General features: G+C 39.0%; 3 protein-coding genes across 4 annotated transcripts; 2 read left to right on the forward strand and 1 right to left on the reverse strand.

Annotated features, from left to right (window-relative positions):
• Window positions 1-89: 89 nt before the first annotated feature.
• On the reverse strand, window positions 90-3189 carry rrad (Ras-related associated with diabetes). Its single transcript, XM_004543309.3, has 5 exons — window positions 3045-3189; window positions 2380-2770; window positions 1693-1766; window positions 1365-1569; window positions 90-1043 (listed from the first exon to the last, which is right to left on the reverse strand). Exons 2-5 carry the CDS (start codon window positions 2750-2752, stop codon window positions 766-768), a joined length of 930 nt encoding a protein of 309 aa, XP_004543366.1. The 5' UTR covers window positions 2753-2770; window positions 3045-3189; the 3' UTR covers window positions 90-765.
• Window positions 3190-5581: 2392 nt separating this feature from the next.
• On the forward strand, window positions 5582-8612 carry LOC101475017 (ATP synthase F(0) complex subunit C3, mitochondrial). 2 transcript variants are annotated; one of them, XM_004543310.2, is made up of 5 exons: window positions 5582-5685; window positions 5973-6065; window positions 6815-6886; window positions 7630-7829; window positions 8264-8612. In XM_004543310.2, the coding sequence occupies exons 2-5, from the start codon at window positions 6027-6029 to the stop codon at window positions 8376-8378; spliced, it is 426 nt and encodes a 141-aa protein (XP_004543367.1). In that variant the 5' UTR covers window positions 5582-5685; window positions 5973-6026; the 3' UTR covers window positions 8379-8612. The 2 variants fall into 2 exon arrangements, with proteins under 2 accessions (XP_004543367.1, XP_076739708.1); XM_076883593.1 differs by lacking the exon at window positions 5582-5685 and adding an exon at window positions 5806-5827.
• Window positions 8613-9324: 712 nt separating this feature from the next.
• nsun3 (NOP2/Sun RNA methyltransferase 3) lies at window positions 9325-14699 on the forward strand. Its single transcript, XM_004543311.3, has 6 exons — window positions 9325-9712; window positions 10633-10736; window positions 10818-11335; window positions 11643-11797; window positions 12461-12582; window positions 13440-14699. The coding sequence occupies exons 1-6, from the start codon at window positions 9551-9553 to the stop codon at window positions 13771-13773; spliced, it is 1395 nt and encodes a 464-aa protein (XP_004543368.2). The 5' UTR covers window positions 9325-9550; the 3' UTR covers window positions 13774-14699.
• Window positions 14700-15684: the final 985 nt, after the last annotated feature.

The raw sequence follows: 15684 nt of genomic DNA on the forward strand, positions 1-15684 counted from the left end.
TATTGATGAGGATGTACGTCCACATTTACTCAATTTCTGCTGCGTTACGCTGAATGCCTCGGTGCCTTGGGATTAAAGACAGAAGGCAGTTTATGGATTGTTTTTTATATTTTATTGAAAAAGGAACTCAACGTAAAAAGAATTTTCAAATCATGTCAAAATTCACAAGACTAGTATAGCTTATTGCTTTACTCAGACATTCACAACCTGAATTCAGCGTTATGGGAAAAAAAACATAGAATAACAGATGTTTTGAATAGTCCTCAGTAACTCTGCCGAGGCACGAACCTGCGTACCACACTTCAAGTAAAATATGACTCCAGAATACCTATCATCATTATCCTTTGCCTTGTCTTACAATACAATGAGATGTATGTTGCCTTCAGCGTGACTCAAATATTAGTATATACATCACCCCCCACCCCCTACCCATTTAGTTAAAGGGCACAACATTAACCTAACCGCAAGGCAATTTCGCAGCACATAGAAATAACAAGCCTTTGTGGATTTTTTTTTTCATACATACTGATGACAATGTGTTTAAGGCAGACAATAAAATAAATGCAGGTTATCACCATGATATAACTCAAACAACATCAGTCATTTCATTAACAATAGCTTCTTTTTGCTTTTGGTTGATGTCTAGAAAACAAAAATATATTTCAGTACAGTTCTGTTAGTCCTTTTGGGTTAGTGTTAAAACACACAGCATCTGGTCTTCAGAGGCCAAGGGGGAAAAAATTGTCCTTCTGTCCCATCTGTCACTCAGAGAACTGTTAGGTCATGGCAGGACTTTGACTTCTGCCTGAAAGCCATTTTCTTGTTCTTGCGTGCGACCATGCGACCCAAAAACCTTTTAGCCTTCTTGCCGATGCTCTCTCTGCGTCTGCAGTTGGCCATGCGCCGGGCGTTCTCCTCCTTGCTGTCTTTTCTCAAACGGATCTGTCTGACGATGCCCTCAAACAGGTCCTGCACATTGTGGTGAAGTGATGCAGACGTCTCGATAAACTTGCAGTCGAATACCACTGCACAGGCACTTCCTTCTGTAATGCAGAACACAGGAAAGAAGATTAAAACCCTGAGAAAGTTCACACTGAAATGGAAAACTGTAAGCTTAGAGATGACGAATTAGCCCTAAGTCATGAAAGCGGCAAATCTCTGGCAGATTGCTTGAGCTGCAGAGGAACCTGAATCAACCTGAGCAGTCAGCTGTGAAAAGTGGATTGACCCTAGCAAAATCAGTGAAGCTCAACCATCTGTCAGATTCTGTCTTGAAATGCCTCAAGCAAGGCTTTAGTCAAGTGGATTCAAATCTATCTCCCCTGACTGCACATTTTAAGATCGAGTTTATTAATCTCACTTACCATCTACGGACACCTCTCTGGACCGCACCAGGTCACTCTTGTTGCCCACAAGGATTATGGGAATGTTCTCTGACTGTCTGGCACGGCGCAGCTGAATGCGGAGCTCCGATGCCTTCTCAAAGCTTGATTTGTCTGTCACTGAATACACAATGATGTAGGCGTCTCCCATTCTCATGCACTGGTCCTTCAACCACTGGCTGTTATCCTTCAGGAAAGAAACAGAGACTAAATTTAACATCATACATGGCTGAATGCACCTTTTACAATTTCAAAATCCCTGAATCAATGCAAATGGACAAACACTTCATTAATAATATATAAGTCTCACCTGTTCCCAGATGTCATACAACACGATGGATGCCTCTTCTTCATCCACCAACATAGATCTATCGTAAGTGTTTCCTAAGGGAGGAAAAATAAATATTGTGTTACACACTGGCAGGGAGAGCAAAGTGTCTTTTATCTGAGCAATCGTGTTTGCTGTCAAAGTGTGTTGCTGCTATTTTTTTTTCCACTCTGATTTTTGGCACTTTTTTTTCTTTCTGAGTCTACTCATTAAACCAGATCACAGTTTGTGATCACGCCATCACTGGCCTTTTGTAGGTTCCCTTCACATAGTGCTATTGGGTGTGCTTCTGACAGCTGGTGCCGCACTGTATGTGGAAATAGCAATAATCAATGCATGCACAGTCCTCATATAATACTGAATTGTACAGCTTTAGTGCAGCCTTTCTGTAATTTAAAAAACTGCAGCATTTGTTTTAAATCTACTGGAAATAAGTGTGGTGATGTAAATTGTAATAGTGCACTTAAAAAGTAATATTACTTTAAAATATGTTATAACCGTCCTTCTATATATTTTAGTGTTTGTTCAGTATTGTATAAAATTAAATAAAGCAGCCGTTGGCATGCCCATTTATTACATATCTTCACAGACAATGAAACATCTTCATTGTGTGTGTCTGAGAGTGTGGGTTGCTATGGTTGATGACTCATCCCCAGCATCACCATTTACCTGCTTCATCGCAGTCGTGACTAGCATCCTCAACTCCTCCAAAGACGCGCGCCAGGCTGGACTTGCCGACACCGTGCTCCCCGAGGAGAACCACTTTGTACACCTGGGAGTCCGCTTCGCTGCTGGTGGAGATCACCGAGTCGGAGGAGTCTGAGGCGTAGCTGCCACGGTGCTGCTCGCTTGGGGAGTAGGACGTGCACCGCAGTAAATTGGACAGCTCGTCGGTCTGTCCCGTCTGTGGCGTCGTGGCGCGCAGGTCGCGGTCGTCCACGGGCATGCTTCTCCTGTGTAGATTGGGTAAATTCATTGGGAAGGGCACGCTTCCTCTCCTCTTGTCCATGTTCCTCAATTTGTCACCCTTGTTCAAAGTCATTGTGCTTCTATCGAGGATCTGTGGATAGATGTGCCATGCGTAAATTTGCGATCATTTCAGCCACATTTAAAGAAAGAAGCGCTATCAAGATCTGCACAGAAATACAGTGGGAGATCATTTTACAAATATGTTTACCATTGTAAGTCATATTGTAAAATAAAAGCTGTTATCCCACATTTAAAGTAAATATATATAAAAATGGTCGACCTGACCTGCCCACATGTTTATTCACAAAAAAAGGTCAAAACCAAAGCTTGAAATCTCTCCCCAGCGGCCCCTTAAAAACACTTACTCGGTGCTGAAAATTAAATCCAACGAAGGCAATCCAGTAATCCTTGGTATAAAAAGTTGCTGTAGCCGAAAAGCGGTTTTTGCTCGAGTCTGATCAGAGTCGCTGCTCGGGTTATTTATACAGGAGTAGAGTGACGTAGTAGGGATTCGCCCCGGAGACTCGCGTCTCCGTTTATTGTAGTGGTGCGTAACGGTAACATCATGCTGCGGAGGGGGTGTATGATTGGAAGAGCTGAGGAATCTCCCTTCCGCATCCTCAAATGGAGCTTACTTCTGAGGGGGCGGCCAGTGAAGTCTCGAGACTTTGAAGAGGGGAAACCCACTTAAAGCTGGAGTATAAATATTTGATATATATCTAGGAGATGGTTCTAGGTGGGATGTTATAGCCTCACATCGTCACGATGCAAGTGTGTTCAGGTTCACACACTAAATTATCTTAACGAAATGTGTTGTCTGGATCCAACTGATCTGATCTATGAGCAGTGGCCACAGCGCGGTGGTCAATGCTACATGTATGTAATATCGTGAGAATGATATGTTGTTATAATATAATATAATATATAATATAATATAATATAATATAATATAATATAATATAATATAATATAATATAATACATACTTTCTATAAAAAGCTAAATATTTGTAATTAGACAAGGGCTTCATACAACCACATTTAAATTAAATTTTCGGAGCATTTTTAAACGGTGCTATAAATGCATAAAATTTTAATACACTGTAGGTGGTGGATTATACTCCATATATCCCACCACCTTGGTCTTTCCACGATGAAATAAATGATGCAATCATCAAAACCGTCCTTGAATTTGTAGACGCCTCCTCTTAAGCAGCCAGGTCTAATCTTTATCCGTTATTCTGGTTATACTGTTTGACTGTGCAAAAGGCTTTAAATGGTGTGTGTGGAGACTATTTCTAGTGCTAAAGGAGAAACACAGAAAGCCTTAGTTTTCTATATTTCACGTCTGGATGTATTGATATGCTAAATATGGATCCAGCATATTCTGCATAATTATTTGGCTGAATATCAGGCCAACAGCATGACGGCACGGCTGGTAGTGATATTGTTAAGTGTCACGTTCAAGTGGATATTGTAAACTCTGAATGGTGCGTTTCTGCCCTCTTGTGGTTACGTGCAGGCATTACAGTTGAACCTTTTGAACTCGACTATAGTGTGCCAGGTGTTTAATATTATAATACTGCACAATGAGTGTGACTTAAGTATTACTTAAGTATTACTTCTGCTGATGTTTGCATTTTTCCACTGTTTCACTATTAAAGAAACTAAATCTTTCAACATTACATAATCAAGTATAGTTTAGTTCACACCACCCTGAAAAAACAAACCATCACTACACCACCCTGGATTTATACTCTTTTCCAGAAAATAGCTGATATTATGTAACTGAATGATGTTTAAAACACAAATGGAAAAAAATCACATACAGTTAGTCACAAATACTTAGTTTTTAAAAATTAAGTCCAGCTTGTTCTCATCATATTTCAGCTTCTCCAACACAATTTCCATATTCTCATGTATTTCTGTTAACTGGACAGAATGAACAGTTCCCACGGATGCAGAGTAATTGCCGCTTTTAAGTAGGACACCTTTTAGACTGGCATTTGTACAGACAAGGAACAGCCTCCATCACTGGATGTAGTGAAACCTTCAAAGATATAGAAAAATATAATAATAAAAATATCTGGATCGTGTTTCTAATTGCCACTTGTGAAACAACAAAATGAGAAAGAAAAACTGACATTATTTTTTAAATCAGCAACCCAAAATGTGTAAATAACATGTACAGCAAATGTGACACATGCCTTTCTCAGATGAGACATCATGTCGCCATCTATTGGCCATAACACAAATACAACGAATTTGTATAAAAAATAAAGCCATATAAGATGCATAGATTTAGTAACTGAATAAACATTAGTAAAATAAATAAATAAATAAATAAATTTCAGTAAAAACAGTACAGAACTTTGGATTTGACAGAAAGTTTTTATAATGCTTCCTTCTGAGGTGATTTCTGATATTCCTGTGTTTTTCATGTCAATTGTCTGTCAGTTGCTTATATTGGTAAGTATACTGTATCCACCACGATTTACGAAAGAGTTATAAGATACATGAATGACCAGTTTTGTTATCTTAATGACTCTGCGTTTTTTTTTAATCTACATTAGCATCAACCAAGTACTTTTGGCGACTTAAAATATATTTATAGAACTCTTATCTTACGTTTGGTGCAATTTCTGCAGCCGGATCATATTTCTCAGCCTGATCTCTCTTGAAAAAAATTTTTTTTGCTTTTTTTTATGTGAGTGACATTTATTCAGGTCAGTACATAAAGTCACTTTGCCAAAAAGTAATTGCAGTTTCTACCATGTAACAAGAATTTTCTTCTGGACGAAAATGCATTGATATAAATCATGAGAGATATATTTGAGACATATTTGACAGATTATACGCCAACAAGTCATTTACAAAAGTTTTAATGCCGGTGATCAATTTGGCAGATACCGGAAATCACTTTTTTCCCATGACACCGGAAACCAACCAATAAATGTGACACTGCACATGCGCAAGCCTCTCGTGCGTTCGACCTCTACTGCAAACCGGTGAGTGCTAGCCTCCTCTGTCAGAAACTGGGTTTGAATTAAATATATGCTCTTAAGTGTTCTTTGTTGCTCCGTATTTTTGTAGTCTATTATTCACAGCGTCGTGTAGCTCGTCTGATTTTCAGCTAACTTGCCTTTAGCGGTATTGTGCGGTTTTTTTCTCCTCTTGACCTTAATTGCGTGTCTACCTGATTTTTGCAGACTTTGTACTTGGTTGTTTAGCAAAAGGCGCAGTGTCAAATAGCTAACGCTTTGGTTTTTTGTGTTTCATGTGTTTTTATCTGTAGACTTCGGATAAACTCCAGCTGCTGTGGGTGACCTGACCAGAACGTCCCATCGTAATGTATGCCTGCTCTAAGTTCGTCTCCACGCCCTCTCTGGTCAGTTTGATTGAATGAATGAAAACTGATAATTGCTAAACTGCGCCTGTTTACCGATTGAGTATTGTTAGCTGCACTTCCGTCATTCTAAATTATGATAAAGTAGGCTGCTAACACTGGCTGCGAAGCAGTCTTTGACCCTCTGCTAAAGTTAGCTAATGCTCATACCTACAAGGACGTCCTAGCTTCTAATCAGGAGGAAGCTCACTGTTTTGGTTTTCCATCATTTCCTCCAAGTCCACAAACTTAATCTAAAGGATATAACGTATTCCATGTAAGGCTTGAAAAGAGAATCAAGAGAAACATTTTAATGGGTCTCTGTTATTGACTTGTAGTGATATATATATATATATATATATATATATATATATATATATATATATATATATATATATATATATATATATATATATGTGTGTGTATATATATATGTGTGTGTGTATATATATATATATATATATATATATATATATATATATATATATATATGTGTGTGTATATATATATGTGTGTGTGTATATATATATATATATATATATATATATATATATATATATATATATATATATATATATATATATATATATATATATATATATGTGTGTGTGTGTGTATATATGTGTATGTGTATATATGTGTGTGTGTATATGTAAAAGCTTTGTCACTGCAGCTGATGTAGGTCTTTCTAATGCTGTTCTAGCATAAATTATGGCGAATCATGTCAAAACAATTTCCCCCCTCTAACACAGGTCCGTGCTGGATCCAGGGCGCTGTACAGACCGCTCTCAGCAGCAGTAGTGTCAGACGGCAGGAGAGCAGAGGTGAGTTGCCCGCAGAGCACACCATTCATCAAGTGACATTTGTCATTTTCTATATTAACACTGTGCAAAAAATAGAAAAGGTAAAATACGGATTTGTTTTATTTTAAGTTAAATGGTAGTAGTAGCAGTAGTTGTATATATTTGAGATCTTCTAACAAAGAAGCACATTGATTGTTTTTATTACCAACAAATAGTGCCACCCTGCTCACATTATCCCAAAGAAACATTTCTGCAGGCTGAACTGTATATTGAATTGTTAACTGTGGAATTATGGCCACATATCGTAATCGGGTAGATTTAACATGCTGTCTGTGGTCAGAGCCAAAGCAAAAATGACTAATTCATTGTTATGAAAGAACAAACAGAACGAGAGTGTATGAAACGTCTTCCATTTTGTTTTTGCAACCCTACACACTGTGCATCTGTGTATTTCTGTTATAAATATACAACTATAATAATCTTCAAATGGGGAAAACTCCATGTGGGGGTTATTAAAGTTAAATGAGAATCTCAATAACTAGTAACTAAATTTTATAACGGTAAATCTTCATGTTCCCACAAAAATGGGCCATAATGTGATGAGGTACGATTAGAAGCTAGATGTAGTACATCTTAAAATAAGTTTTCTTTAGAGAGGTCTTATTTGATGGGTCTAAATTTTTAGCAGAAGTAATGCTTGCATTAGAAGTAAACTTTACCGTGTGGGAATTATTGTGTTTGATACTTTGGTGGTTGTTTTTCAGACTGCTTCGCTTCTGGCACCACTGAGCGGCGGTGTCTCCCAGCAGCAAGTGGCATTGCGGGGATTCCAAACCAGCGCCGTGAGCCGTGACATCGACACTGCTGCCAAGTTCATTGGAGCAGGAGCTGCCACTGTGGGAGTCGCTGGATCTGGAGCCGGAATTGGGACAGTGTTTGGCAGCCTTATCATTGGATATGCCAGGTAAATTTAACAAGTCCCCTGTAGTAGTAATGAGGCCATTTATTTTATTTTTTTACTGTCGAGAAGAGAACGTTTTAGTCTTGTTTACTTAATACCCAAGTTCTCAAAATAATGTGACCTAGTGAACAGGTAATGACAAAAGAAAGAGGAGACCTGAGTAGATTTCTGCCATTTGGCGATTAATTATAAAACCAAAAGATACTTGGCATACTTCATTCTAAATGGCATCACTTAAAATCACTGGGAAAGTGAAGTTAGAGGAATAATGTTTGTTCGTGAAAATAAGATATTAAAGACTTATTTAGCACTGACTAATTATTGATTGTGCTTTAAGCCAAGTCAATCATGGAAAACTTTGGTCTAAACATGCCTCATTAGCTGTACTTCTTAGGCATCAGCACTACTTGATCTCACTGGCCCCTCTGTCTTCACAGGAACCCCTCTCTGAAGCAGCAGCTGTTTTCTTACGCCATCCTGGGCTTCGCTCTGTCTGAAGCTATGGGTCTCTTCTGTCTGATGGTTGCATTCCTCATTCTGTTCGCCATGTAAAACCAGCTGTGAAAGGATAACTCACAATGTTAACAAGAATAAGCAGTTTGAACAGCTGTGTGATTGCTGGTTATCATGTTTATCTTTGTGTTCTTGAAAGATCTGAATCCATTCACGTATGAAACTCTGGCAAAACATTTCAAGGACTGTTGTGTCCTCGTTGTATATTTAATCAGCAGTTTTTGTTAACAAACATGCAACCAGTAACAGAAATAAAATGTTTAATTCCTCAAATGTTTTTGTACATTTGTGAGGGGAGGTGGGAGGGCTTTCAATAAACATAATGGGGGATACCTGGTAGGATCATGGACCTGTTCCCTTTTAAAAGAAACTCTTACTGTTGTAATGCCAAGCTGTGGAATGAAGTGATTTAAAAGCAAATGTAGCTTATTTATTTAGATTATGCCCATGGAAATGGGTGCAGCGATTTATTGAAATGTCTAAACCTAAATGGAAATACAACACAAAGGCAAAAAATGTTGAGGTCCGATCTCTGGAGAGGCCAGTCCATGATCGACAGTGTTCAAATTCTGTTTTTTCTATCCAGGTATGCTTTTACTGTGTGTGTGTGTGTGTGTGTGTGTGTGTGTGTGTGTGTGTGTGTCATAGTCAATTAGATGATCAAAATCTGACTCAATTCCACACATCTATGGATAAACTGAACCCCCAAACCATGGCAGAGGCTCCACCATATGTTATAGATGGTTGTAGAACTGCTGTATTGCGTCTATTTGAAACGAAATAATTCGACCCTCACTGAGACTAGATAAATCCCTTAGATTATGCTGCTAACAGAGTTCCTAAAATTTCCATTTAAAATCGGTTCCTTGACATTGTACGTTATGTAGACACAAAAGTCCTTCCTCACCTGGGTCTAATGCTTTTTTTTATTTTTTTTTTATTTTTTTTTTTTTTAAATGCTTGGATATTTTGTAAGTCAACCTGTCTCCGCCAGGTTTGAGTCCATTATTACACCCTTACCAACGACAACAGTTTTCCGGTTTAATAGGTGGAACTAAAGCACCGTTTTTGTAGTGAGGGGAAGGATTTGAGGAACGTACTCGTTAGTTTTTAGTGTTCGCCTGTGTTTTTTGTGTCAAATAGATTTGAACGTTGCCGAAAATAAATTCGGACGTGTCAGCTGTGCAGTATCAATAAGACGGGCTAAATAAATGTTTTCAGTAACGCAGTTGTGCCGTATCTGGAGAAAATCTAGCTTTAAAACTAAGAAGTTAACGCCGACACGTTTGTGGCGGTGTCGCTGGTGTAACTGTCACACAGACCGCGATAATGTATCTCAGCAGCTTAATCCAGAGGATCTCCGAAATAACCAGGTAAACAAACATCAGGGAATATGATGTATCCTACTTCCCCCCCCCCCCCCCCCCCCAGTGTTTGTCATTTACTTTTTACTTTTTTCAACAAAATAGAAAATTCTTAATTTAAATTTAAAAATCTATTTGCATGTTTTCAGGGGGAATAAAAGCAGCGTGGTTATTATAGTTTTGTATTTCATTATTTATTTTTAATCAGATTTTTTAATTTCGTCTTGGTTTTTTTTTTTTTTTTTTTTTTTTTTAACCCAGGCTAGTTTCAGTTTCCAGAGTGTGCTTGCTCGTCCCAATTAAAATTTTAGTTTTTGTAAATGTTAATGTTAAATAAATGTTTTAATAACATGTTTTTTATTAGTTGCAATGCTAGTTTTCGCGTTTTTAAATATTGTTGTATTTACTGCAATAAAAACTCATAGCTATTTAAACCAGTTGACTCAGATTCTTGTAGTTATTCAAAGTATCAATAAAGATGGACGTCAAAGCCCCATCAGGCTAGTTGGGATAATAAATTTGACCAGATCTACATGTAATACGTACAGTCAAACCTCCCAGGGTTGATTTTACACTGGATATCCACCAGGGGTAGCTGCTGTATAAGACCCTAGTTCTTCTTCTTTTTTCTTTTTTTGTAACTTCACTCTTCCATAACCTAAAGGGAACATCAGCAAAACTTGAATGTACATCAGTTATTTTTGTACATAAACTATTGAGCTGGAAAATAGAATAACAAATTAAAAATTGTACATTTATCAGTGTATGTAGTGTTTATTTAAGATGTGTTTCCTGAGATAGTGGTCTAAAAAAGTTTTTACCTGAGTGGGACTTTCGACGTCTAAGCAGAAAATGTGCCTAAAGTGGATTTTAAGTTTACTTTGTATAGATTTGCCTAATTTTATTTCTGCCTGGTCTTCATGTAATAGGTAACAAAAAGGCACAAGAAGCAAAGAACTTTGTGTCAACCAGTGCTCGATCACTTTGACCAGCAGTACAGTGAGGAACTTGGTGACTTGTGGCCATATGCAAGGTAAATTTCACCTGAAGTAATCATTATGCACGTGGACAGTAATTCCACCTTTTCCAAACTGAGATTAATTCTGTCCCTCAGAGAAGTGCTGCTGGACCCTCAGTCATGGCAGTATGGCATCATGCTCAATCGCTTCACTGCAGTGACAGGCATTGCACAGATTCTTCGAGCCCAGGGCTTTTCCACATTGTTGCCACAAGCAGATGTCTCAGTGCTGCATTCTAATGGTCCCTCCACGGTGTTAAATTCTAAATACCAAGAAGGAAAAGATACTCTGTCAACTCTCTGCATTTCCAAGGGCTCTCCAGGTGACCCCCATCCCCAGTCTGACAACAGCTCCTTTGCACTCGGTCAGGACTCTCAGTCAGAACCCGCCCTCAGTTTTCCTCCTCCTTCATTACAGTGCTACATCCACCCGTCCCCCCTGCGATTTCCCTCTCAGGCTCACAGGCCTGGCCAGCTGAAGCAGTACTACCTCCTCAATGCTGCATCCTTGCTTCCAGTGCTGGCTTTGCAAGTCAAAGATGGCGAAAAGGTTCTGGATCTTTGCTCTGCTCCTGGGGGGAAAGCCTTAGCCATAATGCAAAGTGCGAGCCCAGGTAAAAGAGACATTTTTAGAAGACTTTATTTTGATTTTATTTATACTTAATCGGATTAAAACAACCCCAAATGAATTACTCTATTAGTAAAGGGATGTTCACAGTGTAGCCTTTTTTCCAGATTATGTGTGCTTGGTAAAAAGAACTTGGGGGAAAAAGAAACATGTTGGCTTTTATTTTGAATATTAAACACACACTTTGCATCTAAGTCGCTGCAGATGATTGTAAGGAATATTTTTGTCTGCTGCGAATAACCCATTTGCATTGAATACTATAATCAGTAATGCTGCCCTGTGCTGTGTTCCAGCGCTTCTCTGCTGTAATGAACCAGATCTTCACAGACGGGACTGGCTTGCCAAAACCCTGGAGTCATTTTTGCCTCACTCACTAAAAAGCAGAGTGATTGTGTCTGCACAGGACGGACGGTCTTTTGGGCAGAGCGAAGCGGGTTTATATGACAAGGTTGGCAAAGAAATCCTATCATGTTTATGGCAGCATGTGATTTTGTCCTGTAAAATGGGGTGACACTTATTTTCCAAGGCCACAGCTACAAATGAATGAGGACAGCAAGCCTTTGAACAGAAACTAATAAACTCAGCAGAGAGGAAAAAAAAGAAAACTGTTTATTCAAACTAGGAGCCAAGAAGAAGCAGACAAATAGCTGGGAGGAATCAAAGAACTCAAAGTGACTCATATTGGAACACAATATTGAAAAAAGGAAAAGGGCTAAAAAGAGTTAGAGTAAGGCACCGTAGGAGGGGAAAAAGGCTGAAAGGTAATAGAGTGCAAACAAAATGCAGAGGAGCTTTTTTGAGGGATTTCCAAAATCTGAGAACAAACTTGTTGAAAGGTTCAAAGTTCAGATGTAAAAACTTCAAAGCTGTTGTCTTTTATTCAGTTTTATTTAAATGGTAATGGTTTGGTTTTTAGGCGAAATTTATCTTCCACCTCCACTGACCAAAATTGGTCTGTTGATGGCTCAGGTGCCGTGGGGAAAGTGACATTTATGTGGATTATTTTAGACACCTGCAGCATTTTTCATTTTCCTTACATTTTTTTATTCCCTTGCTCTTCCTCTTTGACATGGGCACCAACTACTCGCATTCCTTTCTCTCGCTGCCGTAGGTTTTGGTTGATGCTCCATGTTCTAATGACAGGAGCTGGCTGTATTCGTGCAACAGCCAGCAGGGGGAACAAAGATTGAAGGAGAGAGCCAGGCTTCCTTCACTCCAAGCACAGCTGCTTAGGTAAGCACCCATTCTGACATTGGAAATTCCTGCTTATGCATTAGCCTTATGGTACTCTAATATCTCTACAGGTTGAGAAAAAAAACATTCACTATCCTAATGAGCACGCAATTAAAATGCACTGAAGGAATGAAGGGAAGGTACCGTAGTCCAGTAGTGAATACAAATGAGAGATAAGTTCTAAACTTGTAGATCAAGAAATGAAGAGTAACTGGATTTAGCAGAACTGCTGTGGGAACATCGTTATTAAATAAGTAATTAGATAATCAAGAAAGATGAGAGCTGAGAAAGGATCAGTCAGGGAGGAAGTGATCCATTACTTAACCGGTTATCCAGCTGGAGCCTGTCCCAGTTATTATAGGGCATCTACAGTCAATTTAGAATCAACACTTAACATAAGAAGCATGATTTTGGACCGTGAGAGGAAGCCGGAGAACCCGGAGAGAACACAAACTCCACACAGGAAGATCCTAGATGTCTCTTGTGTTCAAACCAAGGACCATTTTACTAAGAGGTGACTTTGCTAAACACTGCACCAACCGTCAGTAAAATTACAAACTCCCTGAAAAAAAGATTTCAGGTAGATTGATGGTAAATAAACTTTGTTTCAGGTCTCCAACTCAAAATAGCTTGGAGAGTCAAGTGGAAGCTGTAGCAGTTGCAGTTTTAGTTGTAGTTTGCAGATCAGACTGCAGTTAAATCAGTCAAATAACACCAACAAGCACAATATAGAAACAGCATATACAGTTTTTTAAAGTGAAAATGTGTATTGGTTGGTTGAATGGTTACAGCATATTCTTTGATGCAATTTAATTCTAGCTGAGGTCTAAGGTGGAATATTTGTCTGCTGATTACAGGTCTGCACTGTTGGCGGTGTGTCCAGGAGGCACTGTGGTCTATTCAACCTGCACTCTGTCCAGCTTTGAGAACTTTTCTGTGGTTGAGACGGTGCTGAAGGACTTTCCTGAGGCTGAAGCTGAAGACCTGTGGGAGGAGATTGCCATTCCTTTATCTAAATACTTTACGTTCAGCTCTAACCCCGGACATGGACAGACAACTCAGGAGGCAACCCCGAAGACACAAGACGCTTCTGTGTCCTTTTATCGCCACAGACTTGGCATTCTTGTGGTCCCTCAGCTTGGCAAGTCATGGGGACCCATGTTTTTAGCTCGGATTAGAACACGGAAATAAAATCTTACCATGCACGGGGACAAAAAGTGAAATGGCATAACTAAACTTGCACAATAACTTTGTGCAAAACACCAAAATTTAAATTTAGATTAAAAACACTGCAAATACGCACAGTGCCTACCTGTGCCAATTATGCAAGAGGAAATAAGCAGCAGCAGTAGTTTAGACACGCAGATATAAAGACATCGGTGTCAAAACAAACGTGGTTAAGAAAGTCATAAATGCTCCTGTTTTAACAGTGCAACACCAACCATCTGCTAAACTATAAGTGCTGCAGCTACAGTTTTTTGTTGTTTGTAGCTGCTGGCTTCTCTGTGTGTGTGTGGGTGTGTTGCAGGAGATTTAAGCAAATAAAAATAGAACGCTGCTCACATCAGTTAAACTCACCTCGAGCTATCCGCATCAAAGACAGAACTTAGACAATATTCCAGTACTTAACACATGTGAGCAGTATTTTATGGCAGTTTGTGTGAAATAAAGAGAAAATGGCATGAAAGCAGCCACCTGATCACTCACGAGTTTCTTTTTCCACAGGTCCGCTGCCCCCCTAGGCTTAGGAAGGCTTTATTTTTTATTTCAGCCAGTTGTTTACTTGTCCACCCTGTATCTGTATCATTTTGGTTCATTTTCACTGTTTTCACACCATCAGCTCTTTGTCAGTAAAATTATCTAATTGAAGCATTTAGCAGCCTCAGAGGGCGATGGTTAACTTGGAAGTGACTCAATGCACATTGAAACAAGAGTGAATACAGGACTTATTATATTTAGTCAGCAGCAATATTGCTGCAGAAACTATATGTAAATTAGCAGCAGTCAAAAAATTCACCGTATAAGCTAAAAAGCTAATAAGTTAGTGCCTCCCAGTGACCGCTGCAACAATAAAAACAAACTGAGTTTTTCTATATTAAACATTAATGTATTGTTTACCTCTGAATCCACCTTCTTTCCATTCTGCGGTTAACAAGGACGACCACCTTGGTTCAGAGGACATGCGCACACATCAGAAAGCTTGTAAATCTGTAACGTCGCCGTGTTTAGAAAATATTCTCCACTCAGCTGCTGGCTAAAATGAAAATACAAACCCAAACAGCACTCACACACTCAGACAGATATTAAAAAATGAAGCAACAACACACATTTCCTGCAGGAGGAACAAAGCTGTCAGAATTGCAGAAACTGTTGGCAGGTCTGTGTCTGAGTCTGAACTGCTGCTGTTATTTTCTTGGAAGTGCAGGCGTGTGTCGCAAAGCGGGCTGCATGGCCATGACAACAAGGGAGGCACGCACACATAAATACCAATTAAGAAAATGTTTATTTAGGAATTACGAAATCATGATAGCTTAAACAATGGTGAGTGTAGTAAGCGAGTGAATTTGTAAAGAGATGGCAGATGCAGTTTTGTGCTGCTCAAGCGGAGAACCACATAGTAACTGAGTGGCTAAGGCTTTCATAGGCCAGGTGGTCCTAGCCTCTCTGATTGTGGACAAACCCTATTAGTATGGGCAGAAAAGAAGCTGCCACCCAGTCAAGCGAAGGAAACCAAGATGGAGAGAGCTGATGATGTAAGAGTTGTGTTAAAAACACCTGCACAGTTTAGTCTGTTTGAAGCGACTTTTTAAATTCCCTTTTAATGGTAGAGAATGGGAGTTGACATAAGAAGACAAGCACCACCGTCTCCAAGCCTTATTTACTTTTGACACAAGTCCTCAAAGAATTTTTCAAGTTTCTGTCTAAACACCCATACTCAATGTGAATGTTGGATGTTGTCAAAGTAATGCAAAAACAAGTCCAAATGTTTGCCGACTCGACCAGAAACTAAAGTTTTTCTGTCTGAGAGATTTGTTTAATAGCCAGGAAGAGCAGTAATGATCAAATTAACACACAGTTTCTCTGTTTATTTCTGCTATTGCT

This window comes from Maylandia zebra, linkage group LG1, assembly GCF_041146795.1.
Source record: "Maylandia zebra isolate NMK-2024a linkage group LG1, Mzebra_GT3a, whole genome shotgun sequence".
Taxonomy (NCBI): Eukaryota; Metazoa; Chordata; class Actinopteri; order Cichliformes; family Cichlidae; genus Maylandia; species Maylandia zebra.

Excerpts from the sequence above, each read along its gene's own strand:
- rrad (XM_004543309.3), bottom strand. The coding sequence starts at position 2,752 with ATGACTTTGAACAAGGGTGACAAATTGAGGAACATGGACAAGAGGAGA. Across the intron at positions 1,570-1,692 it reads TGTATGACATCTGGGAACAG|GATAACAGCCAGTGGTTGAA; the intron begins GTGAGACTTATA and ends TCTTTCCTGAAG. Across the intron at positions 1,044-1,364 it reads CAGAGAGGTGTCCGTAGATG|AAGGAAGTGCCTGTGCAGTG; the intron begins GTAAGTGAGATT and ends TCTGCATTACAG.
- LOC101475017 (XM_004543310.2), top strand. The coding sequence starts at position 6,027 with ATGTATGCCTGCTCTAAGTTCGTCTCCACGCCCTCTCTG. Across the intron at positions 6,887-7,629 it reads CAGACGGCAGGAGAGCAGAG|ACTGCTTCGCTTCTGGCACC; the intron begins GTGAGTTGCCCG and ends GTTGTTTTTCAG. Across the intron at positions 7,830-8,263 it reads CTTATCATTGGATATGCCAG|GAACCCCTCTCTGAAGCAGC; the intron begins GTAAATTTAACA and ends CTGTCTTCACAG.
- nsun3 (XM_004543311.3), top strand. The coding sequence starts at position 9,551 with ATGTTTTCAGTAACGCAGTTGTGCCGTATCTGGAGAAAATCTAGCTTT. Across the intron at positions 9,713-10,632 it reads AGGATCTCCGAAATAACCAG|GTAACAAAAAGGCACAAGAA; the intron begins GTAAACAAACAT and ends TTCATGTAATAG. Across the intron at positions 10,737-10,817 it reads GACTTGTGGCCATATGCAAG|AGAAGTGCTGCTGGACCCTC; the intron begins GTAAATTTCACC and ends TCTGTCCCTCAG.